This window comes from Dipodomys ordii, unplaced genomic scaffold, assembly GCF_000151885.1.
Source record: "Dipodomys ordii isolate 6190 unplaced genomic scaffold, Dord_2.0 Scaffold27, whole genome shotgun sequence".
Classification (NCBI taxonomy): domain Eukaryota; kingdom Metazoa; phylum Chordata; class Mammalia; order Rodentia; family Heteromyidae; genus Dipodomys; species Dipodomys ordii.
Genome location: NW_012267243.1, coordinates 14,369,268 through 14,386,496, shown reverse-complemented (window position 1 = coordinate 14,386,496; position 17,229 = coordinate 14,369,268). Strand labels below are relative to the sequence as shown.

Here is a 17,229-nt window from a genome sequence, read left to right as displayed (position 1 = left end):
TGGTTGGGTATCTGTGGCTCAGGTTTGTAATCCTGGCTAGTCAGGAGGCTGAGATCTGAGGAGTGTGGTTCAAAGCCAGCCCAGGAAGGAAAGTCCATGAGACCCGTATCTCCAATGAACCACCAGGAAACTGGAAGTGGAACTGTGGCTCAAGTGGTAAAGTGCTCAACTTGAGCAAAAGAGTTCAGGGGTAGTGCCCAGACCGTGAGTTCAAGCCCCACGACTGACAAAAACAAAAACCAAAAAAACGATTATGATGTATTTCGGGGAAGCCAGCATCGCGGCATGTACTTTCAGTGCGTGATGTTTAATGGTAAATAACCACTACTTTTTCTTCAAGGTGAGTGGCTTTACCTCAGGGAGCAACACTAGGGGTTTCCTGGTTATCAAAATATATTTAATTAAGGAGGTTATTGCTGGAAGGAGAGTTCTCATTTTTGAGGTGGACTGGCTAGTGGGTGTTGTTCAGGTGAGCAGACATTCCTACCAGGCCATTCCCTCTAACTGTTAGCTCCAGAGGTTGGCTAGCAATGATGCAGAGCTTAGCTGTGAGCCCTTGCTTCACTGTAATTTTCACCAGCAGCCCCTGTGGAAGATTTGTGGGGGGAGGGTGTGGGAGGGGGCTGGGCCATTCATTGTGTGTGTGTGTGTGTGTGTGTGTATGGGCACGCGCATGCATGCCAGACCCTAGGGCTTAAACTTGGGGCCTGGGTGCTTTTCTTCAGCTTTTTTAGCTCAAGGTTGGCACTCTACAACTTGAGCCACAGCTCTACTTCCAGCTTTTTGCTCACAGACTTTTCTGCTCCGTCTGGCTTCAAATCATGATCCCCAGATCTCAGCCTCCTGAGTAGCTAGGATGACAGGTGTGAGCCACCAGCAACTAACTCTCCAGATATTTTTAAATTCTATTAATGGTCAATAGGGTTGTTTAGAGACCCAGAGGGCTTTGTTCAATGTTGCTTAGAGTTGCAATGCTGAATCTTAACTGAAATTCTAGAAACAACCCCCCCCCCTTTAACAAAAACAACTAGTATAATCTAATTTAAATGTGGTGTCTGTCTTTGGCTTGTTCCTGCAGCTGATTTATTCACCGCATAAAATATTCCACTTCTGTACCCTGACCCGAAAAGCTAAGAACTGAAAGACATCATTAGCCTTAAATGGAACATTAAGCTGCTCTTCTTGGATGGAATGGATTATCAGCAGCGATCATCACCTTGATGTGTTTACAAAGCCGTAACTTCTCAAACGATTGCCCTTATGAGATGAATGTTTCTCTTTTTAATTTGTAGGGGTTAGTGGAAAGGTTGGAGGTGAAGAGGAATGAATTTGAGAGCACCAAGAAATAAAATTCACTCAAAAACAAAAAAGTAACTGTTGATAGTTAAAAGCAACTGTCATCGCCAATCCCCGTGGTTCTCAGAATAGAAGTGCTGCACTCAATTAATATGAATGACCATGCTAATTTTAGGACCTCAGTGTAACCAGCGAGGATCTCCGTAAGATTTATTCTCCGAGTTTATTTGGAGAAGAAAAGTGGGAGGGCTTAATAGAGAGAATAAGAGTCAGAATTTCTCAGGATGCTGAGACTCTCCAGTGCAGGCCGCGCTGGCTCTGTTACTGCCGCAGCTACTCAGTTAGTTGTATCATGGTTCTTTGGAGAACTGTACCCCTAAGAAACCTTTTTATTGTGGTACTAGGGGTTGAACCCAGGCCTCCGTCCCCCATACTGAACAAGCACTCTGCTCACTTGAGCCATGACCTTAGTCCTTTCTCTCACTTTTTCCTTTTGAGGCAGGGCCTCACTAATTTTTGTCCTACCTAACCTCAAACCAGTGATCCTCTCGCCTCTGTCTCCCACGAGCTGGAATGACAGGCATCCACCACCATGCCCATCCCCAAAACTCTTTTCTCTGTGCTAACCAGATGCCCCTAAATGTGGGGTAGCATTCTAGAATAGCTGTAGATAGGTAACTGTCCTTTTGTACCTCTAGGTACCTAGTTCTCCCCCCTTTCCCCCCCCCCCAGTCCCCGAACACTCTAGATCTGAAGTGGTCTCTGGAAGAGGAACTGCGGTTTGTGCCACAAGCAATCACTCAGCGTGGGAGTGGGTAGCGAGGTCTTTCACCTGCTGCCTTGGCTTGAGGAAGATTCTTCTTGATCCTTGGGGAACATTAGCTTGGGCTGGCCTGTAGCAGCAGTGTAACAGCAGCCTCAGGAAAGAAATGGAGCGTTCATAGAAAACGGCCATGTTCTTCTTTCCCTTTTTGAACTTCTCTCATATTAATGATTTTTCTCCTCATAGTTTCGCTGGAAATGGGGAGTCCATTTACCTTATCCCACACAGAGTCTATGTAAACTAGGGATTTTTTTTTTTAAGTTCAAGAAAAGGTCCCTCTTGCTGTGCGTCTGAGGTTATCCTTGAACTCAAATCCCCGGCCTCAGCCTTTGGCATTCTGGGATTAGAGGGTTGTGCCCCTGGGTCTGACTTTTCCAGTTCTGTACAGCTTCACCGCTCCCTGGCCACTGCCCTGCAGGTGCCACGGCTTGCTGGCAGCCGATGCGTGCTTGCAAAGCCCAGCCTTTGAGCAGTGGTGGAGCGGCGGGTGCATTTCGTGTGGAGCTCCAGCTCCGTCGGCGCGGTCTTCTCCTTTCAGCTTGCTTTGTGTACCCAGCAGCTCATTACTTAAAACTAGCCCGTCAAAATAGCTCAACTAGGCCTTGGGAAATACGCTCACATCCTTGGGAGACCACAACTATGTTTAATAACAGGGCAGATTGGCTTGATAAGGGGGGGAAAAAACCGGGCTCAACTTGCATCGCCCCGAACTATTTTGCTGTAGCTTGCACCCGCATCAATAAGCCGGAGCAAGCCTGAGGGCCATAAATCGCTGTAGCTGACAAGAAGACCACGCTAGGGGAAGCCGGGAAAATGATTGCTGATGATTCGTTCTAACTACTTGACCTTCTGACCTCTTCTCTAGATATATGACCAAGATGGGACACTACAGCACTTTATTGATGGTGGGGAACCTAGTAAGTCGAGCTGGATGAGGTATATCCGATGTGCAAGGCACTGTGGAGAGCAGAATCTAACAGTAGTTCAGTACAGGTAAAGTATGCCTTGATTTACCACTTACACAGCTGAAGCCCCTTTGGCTTGCGTATGCAAATTCAGGCTGGCTGCCGGTGGGGCTGCAAATGCATTGTGCAGAACTCTGCATAGCTGGGCAAGGAGGTTTGGGGGGGGGGTGCAGCAGGGAGGGTTGTGGGGGAAAGGCTAGGTTTTGTGAGTTTTCAGAAACAAAGGTGCTAGTAGATGGCCTCTTGTGGTCCGTGCACAAGGGATTCTCCATCCTCAGCTCCTCTCCTTCACAGACGGGACAGTGCAGAGGCTTGGGCCCACTCCTGCTGCAGAGCAGTAGTAGGAGTTCAGAGCATTGGCCCTTCCTTCCAGTCTCCTTTGGGCTCTGTTCCTGGGAGAGCAGGTTCCTCTGGACAAAAATCCTGGGACTCTAGGGAGTCTCCACCTTCCTGAGATTCCCTTTCCAACCCCGCCATGCTCAGCCAGAGGGCGGAGAAAGGGGGCTCGCCCCGCCCCGAGGTACCAGAGCTTTGGGATGTGGCTGGGGAGTCTTCCAGCTATTTTTCAGGTGATAAAATCATTTCCCAAGCCCAAAGCAGACAAAGGCAAGGTGGGGGGTCACCCCATCTCTCAGGTGGCGGCTTGGGAGGCCTGTGGAGAACTGAGAAGTAAGTAAGATGAGCTTTAGGCTGCTCAGCCCGGCCCGGCTGGGTGCACCTGCCAGCCAGGTGATGCCACCGAGTGACCAAGAAGGTGGGCGTGGAGACCTGGAGGCCCAAACAGATGACACGGGGAAAGAAGCCCCCCACGCCTCCTTGCCCCAGAAGGCCTCAAAAAACACGGGCCGTATAAATCTATGAGCTCAGTTATAAACAGCTCTGTTCCCTTTAGAATCAGAAGCAACTGTTTAGCTTTATTAGGCACCACAGACACATCAAAGCCCAGGGCCGGGGCTCAGGCCCTTGGAGCTCTGCCTGAGGACATTTATTTTCCTTTCTTAAAAAAAAAATTTTTTTTTAAAAAAAGCATTTTCCCCCTTTGTAGTTAAGGGTGCACAAATTTGGTTTGCTCTCTGAAAACCTCCAATTAGAAAAAAAAAAAAAAGACAGGGGGCGGGGGAAACAGCACTGGATTTCTTACTGTGATTTCCTATGCGATGTTATTTTATTAACTAAGAATAGAATAGGACAGGACAGTAATTAGTTCAACTAGTGTCTATGGGCTTTGGTCACCTTCCCTGCCAAGATGTTTTGTGGGGTGTTTTTGTTGTTGTTGTTGCTGTTGTTACTATTTTGTTGTTGCCTTAAAAAAACAAACCCACCAAAATTCTGAAGTAGAAAAGTCAGAAAGACGGTGCTTGGCAGTCAGCAAGAGATAGCTTGGCTGTTTCTCTAATGAGTACCCAGGGAGCTCTTAAGGCAAATTCTGAGTTTGGGGAAAGAAACCCCTAAGAGGGGGTTCAAATGAGTCATTAGCTATCTGTGGATGGCAAGCGGGTTTTACAGCTGCCCGTTCCTGATGGCGGTGAGGCCAGGCGCCCCCCTCTGCCGATCTGTTTTCGATTACTTCAGGTCCTTATAAAATGAACTACAAAAACACAATTTTAAAAACTGGCATCTATCCCTGGTGAGCACGTCCAAAAGTAAGAAAATAGAAAAGTTGGGCCCCGAAGAGCCAGCCTAATTTTTATTATACATGAATGTCCTCTTCACAAAAAGTCAGCTGGTTTAAATTCATTCTGTTATGATTTGTAATATCTAAATGGAATTTTCTTCAAAGCGCTCTTGATTGATTGACCCTTAGCTGAACGTTTTGTTTTTATTTTGAGGCTGACAGTAATGTTTGTTGGCATGCATTCTGCTCAGCTGCATTGGACGCCATGAAGCTATCTTTATGAGTCATCCAACCACAATACTAAATACATGTCAGCAAAGGAAATATTATCTGAAAAGGGAAAAATCTCTTTGATGTGCTTCAACATGCAGAGATTTCTGCGAGTTTTGGAAGCTCAGCCCGTTTGTAAGGAATGGTGTATGCTTACACATTTCTCCCCCCTTCGGCCGACTCAGAAGACCACCCATTGCTTGAAAACAGTTCTTCTCTTTCAGCGGTAAAGTGTGTCATTTGGTTTTAGCACATTCATTTGCTGGGCGCTGTGTTTATATTAAAGGAAGCCAAGCCGAGAGATGAAATGTTACAAGGGTGAAGTACAAAGTAGACTCAATTTTTCTCAAGTTAGGAGATGCCAGTGATTTATAACTCGGCTCCGATTTTGATTTCTTTTTTTTTTTTTATGGAGCAGTGGAAAGAATTAATAAAATGCACAGCTCTCCGAGATGCCGAGGGGGGCAGCGACGTTGGGGGCTGGACTGGCTGGAGTTTTTGTCAGATATTCATAGAATGTCGGGGGGAAGCCATTCTGCTTAGCTAGCAGTGCCCTCATGAGACAGAACGGCAGCAAGTAGGGAAAGGAACAAGATAAATGAAATTTTTGCAGCTGCAAGTAAAATATTGAGAATCTGCACTTTTTTTTATTGATCTTTATGATCCTATTGCCAAGAGCCACTTTGTGGTGACAAAATATGTTGACAAGTGCATCTCTCACCACCATGAAAAATGCGGGGAAGGATTTGCCTTATGTCTGCAGTGTTATACAAGGAACAAATTGCCCTGCTACAGCCCATTCCTTACAGAGAGGCGAAATTTAAGGCCTACCAACCCTACACACTTTTATCTGGGACTTGAGGCTAATATCTGTAGCCATCCTTCATTGAGAAAACCAGTCACAGTCTCCTCATATTTTTTCTTTAAATCTGTAGATTTTTCTACAGTACTAAAGCTGTTATTTAAAAAAAAAAAGTTTATTTCTTGGTCCCTTCATTGGATCATTTCAGAGTATAATCTTTCAGCCAGCGAACAGCAGTCCTCTTGTTTCATTGAATTTCTATCCATTCTACAGAAGAACGTTTTTCTCTCTTCCTCCTACATCAAACTTCGGAGAGCTTTTATTTCTCTTGCTCTTTACATTATAAAGCTGCTGCATTTTATTGCAAATTTGGGAACTCCCAAAGCCAAGTTGCCAGAATACATTTAGTCTTTTTTTTTCTTCAAATAAGTGATCAATAGAATTAATTTATATGTGATGTTGGGGCACCCTTGCCTTTGCAGCTTGCCAAGAGAAAGAATTTTCTCATTTGTGTGAGATGGAATTTTTTTTTTTTAATGAACTTTTCCAGCTAGGCTCCAGGAACTCTCAGTTATAATCCTACATAACTCTGCAAGCTATGACTTAGAAGATCCCAGTTCAGAGTTAGCCTGCACAGAAAAGTCTGAGCGATTCCATCTTCAACAAACCAGCTAAAAGCTGTACTGGAACCCTGGCTCAAGTGGTAGAGCACCAGCAAGCAAACTGAGCATACGGCCCTGAATTCGAGCTCTGATAACTGGCACTAAAAAAGGGGAGAAAAATCTACTGTCTCTTGTGCCATGCTGTGTGTCTTTAAGACCCTCTGTGGAAAGCCACTGTGGGATAAACCGTGTTCATATTGAGTTACAGGCCTTATGATTTAGGGTCCATTTATTGTAACCAACAGTCTAGGTGGAGCTGGGCGGAACATTTGTGTAGCAATAAAGATGTAATGGGGCTTTGAGTGCTACTAAGTTACTAAGCTGGGTTTTCTTTTGTTTTGAATAGGTCGAATATATTCTACCGAGCCTGTATAGATATCCCCAGGGGCACCGAGCTTCTGGTGTGGTACAATGACAGCTATACGTCTTTCTTTGGGATCCCCTTACAGTGCATTGCCCAGGATGAAAACTGTAAGAACTTATTTCAGCTCTCACTTCACGTCTCAAAATACCTATTTGAAAGCTAACTTGAAAAGAGTGTCTTTCCGGAAGTGTCTGAAATGTGGTTTGCTGTGACAGCCAATGGCGGCGTGCTGAGGGCCAGCCTCTCCCTTTTCCCCTGTGGGTGAAGCAGCTTCACCTGCTTTGGCCAAACTTGTTCCTCTGTGCACACTTCCACAGCCCTTGCCAGCGTCTGAAAGAACGGCTGACCGCCAAGTTACCTATAGAGAGCACCCACTGGGCATCTGCTTCTGTGCTCGCCACCTGTAGGGGGTTGTGAGAACCGCAGGTGTGGTAGTTCACACCTGTCAGCAATCCCAGCTCCCTTAGGAGGTAGAACGAGAGGATCTTGATCTGGACGCCATTCCTGGAAAAGGTCAGGGAGAGCTCATCTCACAAACGCAGTAAGGACTAGGAGAGAGGTTCAAGAGCTCTATCACTGAATAGGAAATGCCAGTAGAAGCTGGACACAAGAGGGAGGAATTACATCTCTCATGTTCTGTCTGAAACCAGAATGATGCCAGGTCCATCGTGTGTAAGTGTGTGTGTGTGTGTGTGTGTGTGTGTGTGTGTGTACGCGTGCACTGCTCTTGGAACTGGAGCTCAGTGCCCGGGCATTCTCCCTGAGCATTTCTTCAGTGCTAGAGCTCCACCACTTGAGTCACAACTCCAATTCTGGCTTTTGGGGAGTGGTTGATTGGAGATAAGTCCTTAGACTTTCCTGCCCAGGCTGGCTTTAAACCAAGATCCTCAAATCTCAGCCTCCAGAATAGCTAGAGTCATGAGTGTGAGCCCACAGCTGTTTGTTTGTTTATTTATTTTTATTTATTGGTCGTGGGGCCTGAACTCTGGGCCTGAGCAATGTCCCTCAGCTCTTCAGCCCAAGGCTAACGCTCTACCACTTAAGCCACAGCGCCATTTCCAGCTTTTTCTGCTTATGTGGTACTGAGGAATCAAACTCAGGGCCTCAGGCATGCAAGGCAAGCACTGTACCACTGAGCCACCTTCCCAGCCCTCAACAGCTATTTTTAAAAGAATACTGTAAAAAAGAATATGGGTGCCAATGGCTCACACCTGTAATTCTACTTACTCAGAAGCCTGAGGATGAAGGTTCCACGCCAGCCTGGGCAGAAAAGTCTGTTTGACACTTAGCTACAACCCACCAACAAAAAGCTGGAAGTGTAGATGTTTCAAGTAGTAGAGCACTAGCTTTGAGCTGAAAAGCTGAAGCAGTGCCCAGGCCCTGAGTTCAAGCCCCAACACCAGCACCAAGAAACAAAAAAAATGGTAACATTTGTATCAACTTTTATTTAAACCTTACATTTTGTTTAGTATTTTTTTGGAAAATATTAAAACATACTTTCCAGTATTGTGCACAAAATTAAGTAATTCGGGTGTGCCTCACTAAGCAAGGCTGGTGTCAGACAGAAGTTGTGTTTACTTGTCACTAAATTGTGAACGGATGGGGCTGGGAAGGTGGCTCAGTGGTAGAGCGCTTGCCTTGCATGCCTGAGGCCCTGGGTTCGATTCCTCAGTACCACATAAGCAAAAAGAAAAAAGCCGGAAGTGGCGCTGTGGCTCAAGTGGTAGAGCGCTAGCCTTGAGCTGAAGAGCTGAGGGACAGTGTCCAGGCCCAGAGTTCAGGCCCCACGACCAGACCCAAAAATAAATAAATAAATAAATTGTGAACGGATAATTTCATATTGTGCTGTAAGAAATAGATAACAGATCTATTTTGTTAGTAGATAGAAACTTTGATTTTGAGGAAAAGTATTATTTTCATTCTTCCTTCTTGATTATTTTCTTTTACATACATGTTACATACATAATAAACGCCAATAAAAAATTCTCATGTAACTTGTAGGCAAATGCTAATGGTCAGGTATTTCTTTCCCATGTTGTCTTTAATTTCTTTGTCCAAAACAAAATCTCACTGGAGCCTACAACTATCATTTTCCTTTTCTATTTTAGTCTAACTCCAAACCAATCTCAAATTTTAAAACATGAGTCTTGGACCAATAATACATTCCTCTTCCCAAATTTCCCTTGGAAAGTTTCTTTTCTGCGGTGATCCTCTTGTCTGGTAAGTTCCATCTTCTAAGAGGAACTCTCAGTGTTGTAAACGAGGTGTCCCATCATCGGTTGGGGTAGATCTGGGCATGGAGGTCGCTGCTCTGCCATCTTCAGAACAATGCCAAGCCTCCTCCTCTGAAACTAGGTGTAGGGTCTCATATGCCAGGGCCCCGATCAGCCCTCTGGCTTGCCAACCAGCTCTCATCTCCTGAATTGTCGATGTTGACTCAAAAGGACTGTAGACATCCTGTAAGGATCCCAGTGTCCTGCATTAGTACAACCTCTGCAGACGCTGGAGATGTTGTGCAGTGTGTGTTCAGGATTCTCTAGAAGTAAACATAATTCTAAAGTACATATGTAGCTTATTGCTCATTCATTCATCTGTTCGTGCGTGTTTGCATGTTCTCCTCCATTCATTCCTGCATATGTATTGAATACCTACTGTGGGCCTATGTCTTTGGTAGGTCAGAACATGTAGAAACAGAAAATAATCCCTACCCTTCTATCCTTATGGAGTTTACAGTGGAAGGAGAGGGATGCTCAAATGTATAAGTAGTTGTTTAGGTGGCGATATAATATGGAGCTAATAAATCAGAACAGGAGGAAAATAGGGCCAGGCTTTAGGGGCCACCCATTGGGAAAGCGATTGAGTAGTCCCCACTTGGGGAGGTGGTCTTTGGGTAAACACTTAAGAAAGCAAACGAATTGGAGATGATCCTTCCAGGCAGTCAGATTAAAGACAGCGGCCCTAAGGTGGGAATATTTCTGGTGTGTGGAGGAGCCTCACACAGATGGCCTGAGTGAGCAGAACGAAGGAAGAGAAGACAACTCAGGTGTGGATGGATGGGGGACGGGGACGCGCATGGGCCCTGGAGGGCTCTGCTTTTCCTCCCTAGGAACTGGAAGACAGGGCTGGTGGGGATGTGCACTGAAAGGAGATGATCTTGCTGAAGATATAATAGTATTCCTCTGTTCACTGAGTGGAGGGAGGTAGACAAGATGTCCAGTCAGAGCACTCAGGAGACTAGGGGAAAGACAATGATAACGGGCCAGTACAGGTGGTAGAAGTAGTTGGAGTCTGGGTATATTTTGAAGTAAGGCCAACAGCCTTTCGTGGCACATTAGATACTGAGTAAGAGAAAGGAATCAAGGATGAGGCCAAGGTTTTTTGTCCAGGGAGCTAGAAGGACCATTTGCCAAGTTCTGGAACAAATGGAAGCCATGAAGAATGACTATTTAGGACCTGCCTTTCTTATTCGTGACACGGTTACTCTAGAGTGGAAGCATCCATCTACTCGCTGTTTGCTCCCTCCTCACGGTATTCTTGCACAGAGGGGAGGGTGGGAGGGCTGGGCGTGGACTGTCTTGAAATCCATCACTTATAGGCACGTGGCAATGAGTATACCATGTGTGCTTCAGATTTGGGACCCTACACAAAACAAATTTGTGCTTTCTGGAAACAATGCCGCAGTTTGCTTTTCGGTCCTTCTTTTCCCTATGATTCTCCCTGTGTGATGCAGTCCTGAGGTAGCTGATAATAAGAATAAACTCTAGCATTCTGAAGCTCTACCAGCGAGCTCCTGAAAGTCTCTGTGAAGAAAGCTTATAAAGCCATAGCAGTGTGATGTAGAACAATGCGATTGTTCTTTGGGGTTTTGTTCTTAGAGTTCTAAGCAAGGGTTGAAGGAAACTGAGAGGGAATTAAGTCATCATGAACTAAAAGCTCAACAGTGACAACACCTGGTTCCCTAAAGCATGATGGGAATTTTAGTTTGCTTCTGGTCTCAAAGTCATATATCTGTCATGTGTTTGGCCACCCAAGAAACAAAGGTTTTATCAGATAGTGAAGGGAGATCTGTGACTCTGATTCTATGCTGGATTCTCATTTCTTCTGATTCACAGAGGGACCTTGGGAAAGCTCTCTAATGAGGGTTCCAGATGCCGTGCAGAAAAAATACTTGGTGTGATTTACAGTACCCTTGTGTGAATGGGCAGGGCAGAGAATTTAACACCTCTCCAAACCCTGAGTCATTTAAGTCATCTAAATTAGCAATTCCATGACAATGTTTGCCCTTCTGTTGCTAGTCACCAAACACATTTAACTATCTTAAAAAGAAGTTTCTTTAAATCAAAGCGTTACTGAGTAAAAGACCTATGCCGGGGTTGGAGGCGTGGCTCAGTTGGTAGAGTGCCAGCCAATGAGCAAAAATGTCAGGAGTCCCCAAAAACAAAACAAAGCAAAATAATATGGAGAAAAGACTGCAATCTCCTTCACATAGCACTGGACAAACAATTAAGTGCTCACTATATAAATATAAGAGTTTTGTTGTTGTTGTTATTGTTTTGTTTTTTTGCGGGGCCTGGGGCTTAACCTGGGAGCCTGGGCACTGTCCAGGAGCTCCTTGGTGCTGGAGGCTGGCTTTCTAAACCACCTGAGCCACAGGGCCACTTCCAGCTTTGTCTGAGTAGATTATTGGGGATAAAAGTCTTACAGGCTTTCCTGCCCAGGCTAGTTTCAAACCAGGATCCTCAGCTCTCATCCTCTGGAGTAGCTAGGATTACAGGTGTGAGCCACTGGTACCCAGCTAATGTAAGACTTTTTTTTGTGACTTGTAGGAGAGATTAAATAGTTAAGCCAGATTTTTCTTTGCTAATGAAATTGATACCTGGACCAAGATGTTGAAGGGAAATGTGATTTTATTTTTACTTAGTGAAGAATACTTATGAAGCTCATTCATTTATAAAAAAAAAATGTCATTTTCTTCCCATGGTTCTTTCAACAAAGTATTCACTTCCCACTGAGCATGTGTGCTGGGCTTCGGCCTCAGTCTGTGCCCCTCCCCCACGGGCAGAGGTGGGCAGCAGCATTGGCGCGGGCGCACTCGCTATCTGGGAAGTGTTAGCACCCAAGAGAAGGCAGCACTTCACATAGGTGCTTGGATCTGGAAGCAATTCCTCTGTTGTTTTCTCTTTAAAGACCCCTGGTTAGAAATGCAGTGGAGCTCCGAGGAGAGTCTCCTGTGCCATGCAGCCCTTCACGAGGGCCTGCAGGAAGACTTGTGTCGACAGATCACATCCTGCAAGAAGGAATGAGGCCCCAGAAGCTTCCAGTGGGGGCTGAGCTCCTGCCGAGCGCGGAGACCTCCGTGCGTTCATATTCATTTCAGAGGAAATTAAAAAAAACAACCTTGGGAATAAACGTTAAACAAGTCCGAGAAGCTGAGGTGGCAGAATGTGAGACTGGACACGGCCCGGTGTTGGGCGTGAGGAGCCCTGGCCCTGAGGAGCCTGCCTGCTTCTTTTGATTTTTAAAGAAGAACACAGAGGGAATCTTGGCACGGTGCCCCTCGCCTCTCCGTCCTGCCAGCAAGGTGAAGAAGACCCTACCGAAGCTTTTGCCCAGTGTCAGTGGGCTGTAGGAGACCCGGGAAGAGTTCACTGGAACAGAAAGGTCTGTGCTCAAAGCCCCAGCCGCAGCGCGAGGCCCTGTCCTGAATTCGTAAGGACAGAACAAGTCACATGGATCCACAGTCCCGCTCTGACGGCTGCTGGGGAGGGAGTCTCACCTGGGCTGAGGAAGAAGTGGCAGGCTGAGGTTGATCAGGAAGAGCCACAGCTCCAGCCATTGTGCGCAGGGGAAAATGGGTTTGATTCCTGTCCAAGAACGAGAGGATTCTAGCTTGTTCCTGCCTGGGGTCTGGACACATGGCCCTCTCTAGCTCAGGTCCTCTGTGAAGCCAGGCACACGCTAAAATCTATCTGTGGCTGTAGATTCGTATGGGGCTTCATTTTGCACTACCTGTTGGGTTCAAAAGAGACCAAGAATCTTGGAACCAGGTGCCAGTAAGCTCATGCTTATAATCCTAGCTTCTCAGGAGGCTGAGATCTGAGGATTGCACTTCAAGGCCAGCCCGGCAAGAAAAGTCTGTGAGACTTTATCTACAACCAGCCAGCAAAAAGCCAAAAATGGAGGTGTCACTCAGGTGGTAGAATGACAGACTTGAGCAAACAAAAAAAAAAAAAGCTAAAGTAGTGCAGAAGGCCCTGAGTTCAATACCAGTATGGATCCAAAACCAAACAATCAATCAATTAACCCCTTTAGGTTTCTTGAAAGAGTAAAATAGAAATGACTGCACAGGGACACCTCTGGAACGGCACAGGGAAGGCAGCTGCCCACTGGAGATGTGTGCACAGCGAAAAGAGACAGAACATGACCACAAGAGATTTGTCTTCTGATTCAGTAGAGTACTGCGCTGTGCCCCATCCCAGTTGTGCTGTGAGATTAGGAGTATTCCTTCCCCAGGTTCCCGGGCACCTGAGTGGCTGAGGCGAGCATCTCTCCAGGAATTACCTTCGGCCTAAGATGGTGCACCGTGGCCATCCATTCCCCTTCCCACAGTGGTCTGTGGCCAGTGTGGTCAGTGTGCAGGGAAAGGACTCGTTGGCTCCCTTCTCTCAAAACAGGACAATTCAGAAGCGCATTTCTAGCTCTAGACCTGGGAAAAACCCTTCCTTAGCCCGATCTTATTCACCTGACTCCAGGGCCTGCCACAGCACACACACACACACACACACACACACTCACTCACGCCAAATCTCCTTTCCAGAATCTGATTCTCAGACACCCTCACTTAACACAGGATCTCCCAGGTCTGTGTTTTTCAACCCTGGCTTGTGTGCCAAGCCCTGGACTCCTATCCTGTGTTCTCCTCCACATCTTAATGTTGTGTCACACGGGCATCTCACACTAAGCACAACCAACAGCCCTTTGCCCGCTCCCACAGACTGCCTCTCCCCGGTCCCCAGTTGAAGTTTGCCGGCTGCGGGTCATCCAGTTGCTGGATGACTCTTGGAAAACTCGCCTTTTTGTCGCCAGGTGCTGCTGCTGCTGTATTCTTCATGCATTTCTTCTGTCTCTGCTGTCTGTTCACATCACCTCTCTCTGGACTGGATTACTGTAGCGGCCTCCTGCATGGCTCCACACCCCTCTTTAGTAGCACAGCCTGGGGATGTCGGAGTAGAGAAGTTCCAAGGGCTTGCTTTGATGGTGGTGGTGGTTGTGGAGCTTGAACTCCGGGCCTGGGCACTGTCACTGAGCTCTTTTTGCTCAAGGCAAGCGTTCTATCACTCGAGCTACAGCACCACCTCCTTTTTTTCTGGTGGTTCATTGGAGATAAGAGTCTCACAGAATGCTTGATAAGAAATGTACTCATTATCTTGCCCATGTAATTGTAATTCCTCTGTACAGTATTTTCACAATAAAAAAATATGATAATAAAAAAAAGAGTCTCACGGACTTTCCTGCCCGGGCTGGCTTTGAACTGTGATCCTCAGATCTCAGCCTCCTGAGTAGGTAGGATTACAGGCATGAGCCACCAGCACCCAGCTCCATGAGACTCTTATCTCCCATTAACCAAGAGTAAACCAGAAAAAAGCCTTCAAGCCTTTGAGACTCCATCTTCTTCCCGTAAGCTGTGTCTTTATAGACTGAGGAGACTTACCAGCTCAATGCTGCTTCAGGAAAAACACTTCATCTCTTTGGTCTTGCTAGCCTCTATCTCTGGGCCTTGTCTGTGGTGTTTTGCTTGAGTTAAGATGACAGCATTTTCCCATTCATTTTTATTTTGCTGGTACTGGGACTTGAACTCAGGACCTCACATTCTCATTCTGCTTTTTCACATTCTGCTTAAAAAAAAACTTTTCAGATCTCTTGGCTCCTAAGGAAGAATTCAGAAACTCCACAGGACAGCTTAGAAATCAGATATGCTTGCTTTTGTGAAAAATGTTCAACTGTAACTTATTTTCCCTTCCTTTTAAGTGATATGGCTCAGTTTCATTTAGGAGAATTAAATTTATTTATAAGTACAATAAAGAGCCATCCCCAAAGTAGAATACAGGGTATAGGTGTTGCTACCTTTTAGTTGGAAAACCTTTGTGTATGAGTTTCTTTTCTTTGTTGTTGTTGTTGGTTGTGGGGCTTGAACTCTGGGCCTGGACGCTGTCCCTCAGCACTTCAGCTCATGGCTAGCGCTCTGCCACTTGTGCCATAGTGTACTTCGGCTTTTTCTGCTTATGTGGTGCTGAGGAATCGAACCCAGGGCCTCATGCATGAAAGGCAAGCGCTCTACCACTGAGCCACCTTCCCAGCCCTGTTTATGAGTTTCTTGGAAAAGAACCTGACCCTCCCTCGTCTCACTGTCTACATATTTGTTTGTGGTCATTGTACTAAGTCCTCCAGCCCCGTGTTATGCGCTATCGTCTGTAACTCGGATCTCACAGATCCTGCACTATTATACAGACTTTTAGAGACATAAATACAAAACTTTCTTTCCTACAATTTGCCAATGGTCCTTAAACTTATAAAAATTCATTGGCTTGCTAGTACTGGTGGCTCACACCCGTAATCCTAGCCAACTCAAGAGGCTGAGAGAGCTGAGGATTGCAGTTCGAAGCCAGAATGGGCAAGAAAGTCCATGAGACACCAATCTCCAATTAATTACAAAACAAAAAGCCAGAAATGGAGCTGGGGCTCAAATGGTAGAGCACCAGCCTTGAGTCAAAACAGCTCAGGGACAGCACCCATGCCCTGAGTTCAAGCCCTGTGATACACACACACTTACACACACACACACACACACTCATTCATTGACTTACAAATTTTTGTGCTGCCATATAAAAATTATATGGCCTTATAACAAAAAAGATTAAGCAGTTCATTTACTTCCCATGTGAAGCCTGAATCTGTCCTCTGTATTGTCTGAGTTGTTTTCTCATTAGCCTCGTCCAGCAGCAGATGGCTGCCCTCCATCTTCCCATGGTGCATCTTTCCCTTTGCTCTGTGGTGTCCCGGCTGCCTAGACCTTAGAGTAGCTTGAAAACTTGGTTTCCTTGTGTCTGGTCCCTTCTAGATCGGTCATGAAAGTGCTGAGCAAGGCTCCATCCTGGACTCTGACAAATGTTGCTGCTTTTAGTTTATATTAAAAATGGTCAGGCGCCAGTGGCTTATGCCTATAATCCTAGCTACTCAGGAGGCTGAGATCTGAGGATCACGGTTCAAAGACAGCCCGGGCAGGAAAGTCCTTGAGACTCTGGTCTCCAATAAACCACTCAGAAAGCTGGAAGTGGCGATGTAGCTCAAGTGGTAGAGCGCTCACCTTGAGCTGAAGAGCTGAGGGACAGCGCCCAGGCCCAGAGTTCAAGCCCCACCACTGACCAAAAACAAAACACCAAATATGGCCAAATATTCTTCTTCTTCTTCATATTTCAATGCCCGTTTAAAAAGTAATGGCCCCTGGCAAGTAAACTTTTTTTTCTAAAAATGTAGAAAATAGCCAGATTGTTTGATTGCTCACACCTGTAACCCTAGCTACATTGGAGGCCAAGATTTGAGGATCATAATTAGAAGCCAGCCTGCCAGGAAAATCTGTGAGGTTTTTTTTTTTTTTTGTAGGCTGTGGGGCTTGAACTTAGGGCCTGGGCACTGTCCTGGAACTTTTTTACTTAAGACTAGTGCTCTACCACTTTGAGCCACATCCTCCCTTCCATTATTTAGGTGGTTAATTGGAGATAAGCCTCATGGCCTTTCCTGCCCAGGCTGCTTTGAAACGTGATTCTCAGATCTCAGCCTCCTGAGTAGCTAGGATTACAGGCATGAGCCACCAGCTCCTGGTATCCACGAGATTCTTATTTTCAATTAACCACCAGGAAACTGGAAGTAGAGCGGTGGTTCAAAGTGGTAGAGTGTTAACCTTGAGCAGAAAAGTTCAGGGACAGTGCCCAGGCCCCGAGTTCAAGCCCCATAACTGACAAAAAAATGTATAAAATATCTGCATATTTCATATTGATTATACACATTTGCTTCAAAAGTTTAAATAATATGTATTAGATAGTATAAACATACAAAATACACAAAAATGAGTTACTAGATGCATATATATATATATACATAACATAGGATTTGATGTGTGTGATACACATACACAATGCTGTATTCTCTGTGAAATATCCTTTTCACTTTTGAAACAGAGCTTTGAAGCAGAGGTAGTATAGGTCTGTGTCCAGTAACAAAATGTCCTGTGGATCAGAAAGCAAAAGCCTTCAGCCTGGATTGTCCTTAATTGAACATGTGCCTTATGCAAGTTATTGTACCTTCTTGGATTCAGTTTTGCCTGCTTTCCTTTCCTTTTCCTTCCTTCCCTCCCTCCTTCCCTCCCTTCCCTTCC

At 45.8% G+C, this 17,229-nt stretch overlaps 1 protein-coding gene across 1 annotated transcript in view; it reads left to right on the top strand.

Moving 5' to 3' along the window:
- Prdm6 (PR domain containing 6) overlaps positions 1 to 17,229 on the top strand; it is a 95,444-nt gene that overhangs the window by 58,381 nt on the left and 19,834 nt on the right. The window contains exons 2-3 of the mRNA XM_013015638.1: positions 2,985 to 3,112; positions 6,780 to 6,904. Coding sequence (XP_012871092.1) covers positions 2,985 to 3,112; positions 6,780 to 6,904 — 253 coding nt within the window. The remainder of the gene's footprint in view (positions 1 to 2,984; positions 3,113 to 6,779; positions 6,905 to 17,229) is intronic.